The 8,971-nt window shown below is 48.6% G+C and overlaps 1 protein-coding gene across 1 annotated transcript; it reads right to left on the bottom strand.

Moving 5' to 3' along the window:
* Positions 1–3,337: 3,337 nt before the first annotated feature.
* Positions 3,338–6,583, bottom strand: SOWAHA (sosondowah ankyrin repeat domain family member A). Its single transcript, XM_023936111.2, has one exon. The coding sequence runs from the start codon at positions 6,510–6,512 to the stop codon at positions 5,127–5,129; it is 1,386 nt and encodes a 461-aa protein (XP_023791879.2). The 5' UTR covers positions 6,513–6,583; the 3' UTR covers positions 3,338–5,126.
* Between the last annotated feature and the right edge of the window lie 2,388 nt (positions 6,584–8,971).

Here is an 8,971-nt window from a genome sequence, read left to right as displayed (position 1 = left end):
AAAGGGAACCACTTGTGAAACAATCCCTCCAGAGAGCCCTGCTCTGTGACAGCTCCTGATGGAATGGCTGGTGCCTCCACGGCCCCTTTCTGGGTTTCAGCTGTTCCCTGCTCAGCGCAGGGTCAGTGTCACCTGATGTCACAGTGGCTGCTTGGAGAGGTCTGGTCCGGAGCTGATCCCAGCCTAGAGCAAAACTGTAGTTCCTTTTTGCAAAGGGGAAAACTACTGTGGGAGAGTGGTGGAAGAAAATACAGCACAAAAGTCATGGTAAGAAAGTCTGTCTGTACCACTGCAGTTTGTTATTGTGACCATATTGGTGAATCTTATTGGTATGACCATCTGCCTCATGCAGGAGCCTGTGGGTGAGGACAGCAGAGAAGACCTGGCCCCTCAATACCATGACCTCACATCAAGGGCTTATGCATTTGGGTATCGGGGTCTATTCAGTGGAAATGAACATTATTTGGTTTGTGCCAGGTGTGACTGGTGCTTGCTGTGCTTCTCTGCTGGTGTCTCTAAGCTTGTCTGGAGGGTCTCAAGGTGATGGGGATGATTTTCCTCTTGGGAAATGTTTTGGGTTTGGCTAAGAACTCATGCTTTCAGGTGAAGGAAAGGAGTAATGCTCTTCCTGGGACAAGAGCAGAAGTTCTATTGAAAAAGGGAAAGCTGAACACTGCCAGCATAATTTTTATTGTGCACATCTCTTTTTCTTCACAGAAAGGGAAGATGCACTAAAGCTGTGCTAATATTAACAGTATACATCTGTTTTGCTTGCTTCTGGGTTACACAGTATAATGGCTCGATGTGCTTAATGACTTATAAATTACTGAAATAAACCTTGAAACTGGAATAGAAATATTCTTCATTAGGATGCAGAGATCTGTGCTGTCCTGCTCTGACCCTGCTCTTCCCCTGCAGCAAACAAACACCACGCTGTGTGCCCATGCTACGTCCTGGCCAAGTCCCTGTTAACAACCTCTTAATTTGGGGAGTCCCACAATAGTACAAACAAGTAGAAAAGGCAAAAACTACCATGTTGCCATTTTATTCAGATTAATATGCAAATCAGGAGGCAAATACATGCAAGGAATGTAGGTCATGGTGGAAACATGAAGAGAGGGAGCAATGGGGAATTAGAGGACTGCCTAGAAATGCTTCCTCTACCTCCAGCTGGTGGCTGCAGCTCCCACTGGTCTTTTGGAGTTACTTTGACTCTTCCACTGGATCATGGGTTTGTGATGAAGCTGAAATCTCATTAAGACTCTTCTGCAGTGCAGGAACGGCATTTCCTGGGTTTTCATAGTGCACGTTTCTGTGCAGCACTCACAAAGGAATGGACAACCAATTATCTCTGTGAGTCTGACCACAACCACGCTGCCTCACACTGCTCAAACAGCCACATCCGGGAGGACAAAGTCTATCCCTCTGTGCAGAATCGTGGTTTAAGGTTTGTTTGCAGAGCTCTTCAAAGCAGATTTTTGAGCTGATACTCCTCAGGAACAAAATGTGCCAAGGAACAGACAAACTAAGTTATCCTTAGCAGGCAGACTTAGCCAGGGTCAGGCAAACAGTAGCTTTCCTGATCCCTAGAGCTGCTGAACTAAAATCTGAGCTAGTTTTATTTGTGTAGGTGCTCCACTGAATGCACATTCACAGAGAGGGGGAATGACACTGCTCATGCTGCCTACGGGCCTGAAAACATTATCTTGATTTCAATTTGCATATCAGTACTGACTGTGTGCTTTAAAGAAGTGACCAAGGTGATTATCTACATTTTATTGCAGGAAAACTGAGACATGCTGAGAGGGCAGGCTAGTAACCAAGGCAAAATACCACCAAGCTGCCGAGTCCTGCTCCTGTGCCTGATCTGTGCCTTCCATCTCCTTCCCCACCACCAAGCCCTCTCCAGGGGACAGGAGCAGAGCCAGGGAGTGGGGCACAGGGAAGGGTTTTGTTTGTTTGTTTGTTGGGTTTTTGTTGTTGTTGTTGCTGTTTGTTTGTTTACCTTTACTGCTATTATCTTTGATGGTGCCTTGGGCAATTCCCAGCTCTGGGCTGGGCCAAGGATTCAAATGCTGCATGGCCAGCCCATGGCACAGCCCCTGCTCCAGACCAGTGTGCTGAGGTAACCCAGTCCTACTCTCAGCTGTTCCTGTGAAAACATCCTGGCTAAACTTCACATTTGTCATGTGTTCAGGTAAAATTCCTACTGCATTCAGCCAGATCTGGACTTGAAAATGAGCATTACAGAGAACCAGTCAAGCCAAGGGACTCATAAAACAGTCCTGCTTCAGCCTTTTGCAGGAAAACACTCTCATGATCACTCATCACCCTACAGTGCCACTTCTTACAGTTTAAAGGGTTACATTGGAGTCCAAAACCCAGCCAGGCTGATGGACTGGTTTTACTTCAAACTAAAGGCACTACATACACCTGTATGATTACAGCAGTGCCTTCTCAATACCTCTCACTATTGGTCTGCACCTGAAGTTGTACCACACTCCGTGTACTCATTCCAGCCTACCTAAATACTATCTTTTCCTTCGGTGGCTCAACAAGGAGCTGAGTCACTGCACAAACTCGTTGGCAGAGCCTGGCCCAGCCTACCCCACCCACACCCAGCTTTGCGAGCTCCCCACCTTTGTGACACCACCCTCCTGCCCAGCCTCCAGCACTCCCTGGGGAATGCTAGAAGAGGGCTCTTGCTGCTGGGCATTTTTCTATCACACCAGCTAATCACTTCAATGCCTTTGAGGAAGGAGTAGTGCACAATTTTCTTGATGATACATGTTGCAATGAAGTCTTATCTCAGCTGTGACTTCTTTGACAGAGTAATAGAGAGGCAATGAAACCTTCTCCCTGCTTTCTGAGGGGTGAAATCACAACCATGCTCTCCAGATTAGTCAGGTGGGGTTTTTAAATGCAAAACGCTCCATCCTTGAACCCTGCCTCTGGCTCATGTAGGCTTGACTCTGAATGAGCACTTAAGTTCAGCAATGTTGTTTGAACAAATATCAAGCCTATACCTATAATTATTGAACAAACTTCTCAATAAGGCCAAGCAATTCGCAAGAGTGTTTGCAATGCCCGCAGAAAGAGAACACTTTCACCAAGCAGTGTTAGTGCCTCAGAGGTAACATGAATGCACACACATACTTCTGTGGTTTCAGTGAAAAAAATAATTAAAAATAAATAATTAAAAAAAATTCTATGTCTGCACACTTGGAAAGACACTTTAATACAGAGCTCTGTTTTTCCCAGAACTCTGCAAGCTGACGGAGTGAAGCACAAATCAAGGTTTCAAAGGACCACGCTGGTCAATGGTCACACCAACAGCTAGAGAGCAAATTGGATTTTATTTTTTTTAAACACTACTCCAGATATAGAAGTCATGAGATGCTTGATCATTAACCTGTGCTTAACAACTTAATTAGTTCAATCCAGAAGCAGACCGGTGCAGAATAATCCAGTCTCTACTTAGAACAGGTGCATCAGACCTAGCTTCAACCTCTAATCACATTCCAAACAAATGTCACCAACACCAGGAACTTCAGGGAACATGTTTTGTAGTAAAGAGGGCAGTGCCTCCATCTTCAGTCCTACAGCATTCCTTGTGAGTGTTTGGGACAAGCCAATTAGAACCAATTACAAGTCCTAGGTTTAATGCAAGACAGAAAAAAACCCCAAAACATTCCTGAAGTCACTGAGTTGGAAGGAAAGGCCAAGCATGCAAACTAGTGTTTCAGTGGAGAAACCCAAACAGAGCCAGTGCAGCATTGTGCTCACATTCAGCACCTCTCAATGACACAGGTTTCTAGTCACAGTTTTAAAGAAAACGTGCTGGCTTAGCAGACTTGCCCCCAAAGTCAGACAGTTTCTGTTCATAGCTCTGCTTCTTTGCATTAGCTTTTAACCATGCAGTAATTAAAAAAATAATGATCTTACTGCAAACCTAACACACAGTTAGCATGCTTTCTGAGCTATGTGTACTTCTATATATAAAACAATTTTGTTTATCATATAAAAGAAGAAGAATTCAATTTAGGTCAATGATTCATGCTGCTGAGATAAACACTGCTTCAACAGGTCATGCAGAGGTTCTATCATGAAGCACCTAACATTACATAGAGCCCAATGTTTATAAATATTTATTGTAAATAGGTCAAAATGGGCCAAGTTTTAAACAAAAAGAATCAGACATACAAACCTAACTTTGTTTCCAGGTGGCTACTCAGAAACTCTGACAGATCCAATTCCCAGTTTTGCAGTTCAGTTTTTCACCATCAACAAGGTTTTTTGTTCAGATTAAGTTGATTGAACTACAGTCAAGTTTAAATGTTCACAGTATCATCAAGACATGGTAGGTACCACCTGGTTAAAAAGTCTTTCAGCAAGAGAGAAAAACACTAGCCAAGCTTTCAAACTGAGGTAGACAAGTCATAGTGACGTGAGTGCTGAAGGTCAGGGTCTGTCTTTTTAAGTAATTCATCTAATAAAATGTATCAGGCAACAACTGAGATTGTTAAGCGAGTATTTCTGATGTGAAATACTGAGTGACAAACTGTCAAAGTGAGAAACTTTGTTTTGAAAAAGTATACTATTTTTATAAATAAAAATATCCTTCTTCTGCTACCAAAATAATCAGAAACATCATAGAAAATTATGCATCTTTCCTCTGATAATTTAATTCTGTTAGATAACAAGCCTTGCTAAAGTAGCCAGCTACCACCTTGCTGTTCACAGTGTAAAATATGCAATCCTTCACCTTGCTTCTGCTCTCCAGCTGAAGGACACAGATCAAGAAGACTGTACCTCAGGCACTTTGACCTGTCCATACACACATAAACTGTTTCAGTTTTTCACCCATTAAGTATAAAGTTTGTGGTCTTCACCAATCATCAGCACAATGGTACATACAGCATGGATAGCATTCCCTGGCAGCTCCCTTTCCATAGGCACCTGGGGCTGGGTTTCATGCTGTGGACTTTGGATGTAGACCCTATCACTGATTCAGTTAAACATCCAAAAAGACAGACACGGAGCGAAGAAATCCAAATTGCTTCTGCAAGAGAAAGCTGAGACACCAGCCATGCTATTAAACCACTTTGATCACAGTAAGGCAGAGGCTAGTGGCTAAAGAACAGCTCAGAAACGGGTCTGCGTTTCACGATAATCTCTTCCTCCTCCTCCACTGCTTCAGTGAGTGAGGAATATGAAGGGAAACCCCCTCTGGTCTTTGGCTTCCTCCTCGGGCCCGTAGTGGCAGTCAGAAGCTTGTTTAAGGTTGAGGGCTTCCTTAAACCTTTAGTGAGATCGTAGAAAGCCATGTCATCAGATATGACTCCCAGGAAAGTGCTAGTGGAGCTCAAGATTGAAGCCGCGAGCTTTGTGGACTTCTTGATGGGCATGGAGTGCTCTGTGTTTTGGGAAAGGCTGGGGTCCCCCAGCAAGCGCCTGATTGTAAGGGACGTCCCTTCCTTTAAGTACTGGTGCGGCTTCTTCCCACTGTAGTCCCTCAGGTCAATCTTGGCATGGTAGCTATAGACGAGCATAGTGATTATCTTCTCCTGGCCGTGTATAGCAGCCAGGTGCAGCGCCGTGTAGCCACCATGCGACCTGGCATCCACATTGACACGGGACCCGCCCTTCTCGGCCGCTCGGATGATGTTGGTCACCATGTCGCAGTTGCCGCTCTTGGCGGCCCAGTGCAGGGCGGTGAAGCCGGAGATGAAGTCCCTGCGAGCCGCCAGGCTGGAGTCGCCCAGGAGGAGCCCGTGGAGCTGCTGTGTCCACTGCCCGTCGGCCGCCAGCACCAGCCACTGGTGCTCCGCCTGCTCCAGGGGCACCACCGTCTCCTCGCTGGCCCGGTGGTTCTTGGGCCCCCTCCGCACGCCAGGCGAATGGGACCCGGCCTCTTCGTCCAGCGGCGGGGGGGACAGCGGGCTGGGCGCCTCCTCGGGCGGTCCCGGGGCGGCGCGGGGCAGCGCGTAGCGCAAGGGCAGCATGCAGGGCTTGGACGGCGGCTCCCGCCGGGCCCCCCCCGCGCCGCCGGGCAGGGGCACCCCCCCGCAGCCGCCCTGGAACAGGCCCCGCAGCTCGGCCACGGCCCGCGGCCCCGGCACCTCCCCGGGGGGCGTCCCGGCGGGGTCCCGGTCGGGGACGGGAACCGGCTCGGGGACGGGAACCGGATGGGGGACGGGAACCGGGACAGGGGCGCCGGCATCGCCCCCCGCCGACGGGGCAGCGCGCCGCTGATGCTTCAGCACCACGAACTTGACGCCGTCGATCTCCTTCACCGTGGCCACGGCGTTCACCGCCGCCTTGAACCGCTCTCGCCGCTCCGCCCGCCCCTCCGCCTCCCCGGCACCGGCACCGGCACCGGCACCGGCACCGGCCCCGCCGGCCTCCAGCAGCGGCCTGAAGGCGCTCACCAGCTCGGTGTTGCGCACCCGCCCGCCGCGCTCCCTCAGGAAGCCCATCACTGCCTCGGCGCTGATGTCGAGCTCCGCCATCCCGCCGCCACAGGTGGTGGTGGTGGAGCAGCCGCCGCAGCCGCCGCTTCCGCGCGGCGTAGGCTGTCGGGAGCCCGCGGGGGGGGCTAGGGCTCGGGGGCGGGAGCACCTGCTGCGGTCAGCCCGTCCCCCGCGGCCGCTCCCACGGAGGTGTTCGAGCCGCCCCGCCCCGCACAGGGGAGCGCAGCGGCCCCGCCGCCCGTCCCGCCCCGCCCGCGGGGCGGCGCTGCCGGGAGGGCCCGGCACGGGCGGCGGGAGCGGGGGGCGGCCGCTCACACCGAGCCGGCCCCGACACTAGAGTCGGTGAGAGCACGACGGTATCGGAGACTCCTCGGGCACGACAGAACGCTTCATCTATTTACTCGTCTTCCAGCTTCCTAAAACGATTTATTTATTTCTTTGTTTGTTTTGGGGGGAGCGGGTGGGGTTTGGTTGGTTGGTTTGGTTTTTGTTTTATTTGGTTAGCAAATAAGCAGAACAGCACTGGGTAGAAATCACTCTGCAGAGTTTGGTCTCCACTCCTGGAAAAGCCTCAGGTGTTCTGTGGGACCTGTGGTCCTGCTGATGCCTCAAAATTAGTCAGAAGATTGGTGAATGGGTCAGTCTTTTGAAATATACTCACCTCTATGTGATACTATATATTATCATATGTATGATCATATAGTATTATCTGTGTCTCCTACCTATATTGTATCTACAATGTGGATGTATGGGTCTATTTAAACAATTAAACATTTACAGTATGGCTGCATCTGTTCTTGTCCACCAGGAGAAGAGAGAGCTTCTCTTTTTATACAGAAGCTGTCTCTGCTGTCTTATCAATTACCTGTGCTTAAGCATTTAACATTTCTGTTCTCTGGTCTACAGGAGAAAATGAATCCCAGAAAAATGCTTTTCCCTAGGCAAAGTATGAGGACTGAGGACCTCTTGGAGGGATGTTCAGCCTGCAAACTTGTTTTCTCCTCCTCTGAATGTTGCACTTAAGATCACTAAATTAATACCTGAACAATTTGTCTAGGAGAAGAGCAAGAGAACAGAATGAACAGTCAGTGTGGTATGAAGCCGGATAAAAGTAACTGTATGAGGATGAAAAAAGCAAATAGATTTGGCGTTGTTTTCAATCTGAAAACTTAATAAAATGGAATATCCTTTTATGACCAAGTGACCTGCCAAGTAGGGAAGTCTGTGGATGTAGTCTACCTTGACTTCAGCAAAGCCTTCAATACTATCTCCCACAGCATTCTGGAGATGCTGGCAGCCCATGGCTTAGAGCTCACTCTTCTCTAAAGAGTTAAAAACTGCTTGGATGGCTGAGCCTGGAGAGTGGTGGTGAATGATGCCACATTCAGCTGGTGACTGGTCACTAGTGGGGTTCCCCAGGGCTCAGTATTGAGCCCAGTCCTGTTTAATACCTTTATTAATCATCTGGATGAGGGGCTGGAGAGCACCCTTAGTAAGCTCGCAGATGACACAAGTTGGGTGGAAGTGTTGATCTGCTAGAGAGTAAGAAGGCTCTGCAGAGGGATCTGGACAGGCTAGATCAATGGGCTGAGGCAAACAGTGTGAGGGTCAACAAGGTGAAATCATAGATCCTACACTTCAGACACAGCAACCCTCTGCAGAGCTACAGGCTAGGGGAAGACAAGCATCCCAGTGGAAAAGAACCTGGAGGTTAACAGTGGCTGAGCCTGAGCCCAGGTGGGTGAGAAGGCCAATGGCAGCCTGGTCTGTATCAGCAACAGTGTGGCCAGCAGGACCAGGGCAGGTCTGGTACTTGGCACTAGTGAGGCCACACCTCGAATGCTGTGTCCAGTTCAGGGGCCCTCAATTCAGGAAGGACATTGAGGTGCTGGAGGTTTTCAGTCTGGGGAGACCTCATCACTCTACAAGTACCTGAAAGGAGGCTGTACAAAGGTGGGGTTTGGCCTTTTCTCCCAGGCAACCAGTGACAGGACAAGTGCAACTTAAGCTACACCAGAGGAGGTTCTGATTTGGCATCAGAAGGAATTTCTTTAAAGATTTCAAACCCTGGAATAGTCTTCCCAGGGAGGTGGTGGGGTCTCAATCCCTAAAGTGTTCAAGGAATGACTGGACATAGCACTTAGTGCTATGCTTTAGTAGACAAGGTGATGTTTAGTCAAAGGCTGGACTTGATGATCTTGGAGGTCTTTTCCAACTTTAATGATTCTATGATCAGTCTGTGTCAAAGTCTCAATTTTTAAGGCAATGTGAGATGTGTCCTTGCTGATGCTGACTTTCTGAGGCCTTTTCCTACAAATTGCGTTTGGCATTTTTTCCCTTCTTTCTCCATCTTTATGCAAATGTCTGTAAAACTATTTCATCTTTTGCTAATGAGCTGGCACTGAACCAGTTCCTCAAAATAATTTTGCCGCTCTAATGCTCTTTCACATAATAATAGTGTGTAATCTTCTTGTATTAGTTCTGTGTTTCCATGTGAA

This window comes from Cyanistes caeruleus, chromosome 15 (assembly GCF_971803275.1).
Source record: "Cyanistes caeruleus chromosome 15, bCyaCae1.hap1.1, whole genome shotgun sequence".
Taxonomy (NCBI): Eukaryota; Metazoa; Chordata; class Aves; order Passeriformes; family Paridae; genus Cyanistes; species Cyanistes caeruleus.
The sequence above is the reverse complement of the archived record's forward strand: the minus strand, read 5'-3'. Positions and strand labels throughout refer to the sequence as shown.

Bases quoted from the DNA above. Each gene is read 5' to 3' on its own strand.
- SOWAHA (XM_023936111.2), bottom strand. From the start codon at position 6,512: ATGGCGGAGCTCGACATCAGCGCCGAGGCAGTGATGGGCTTCCTGAGG.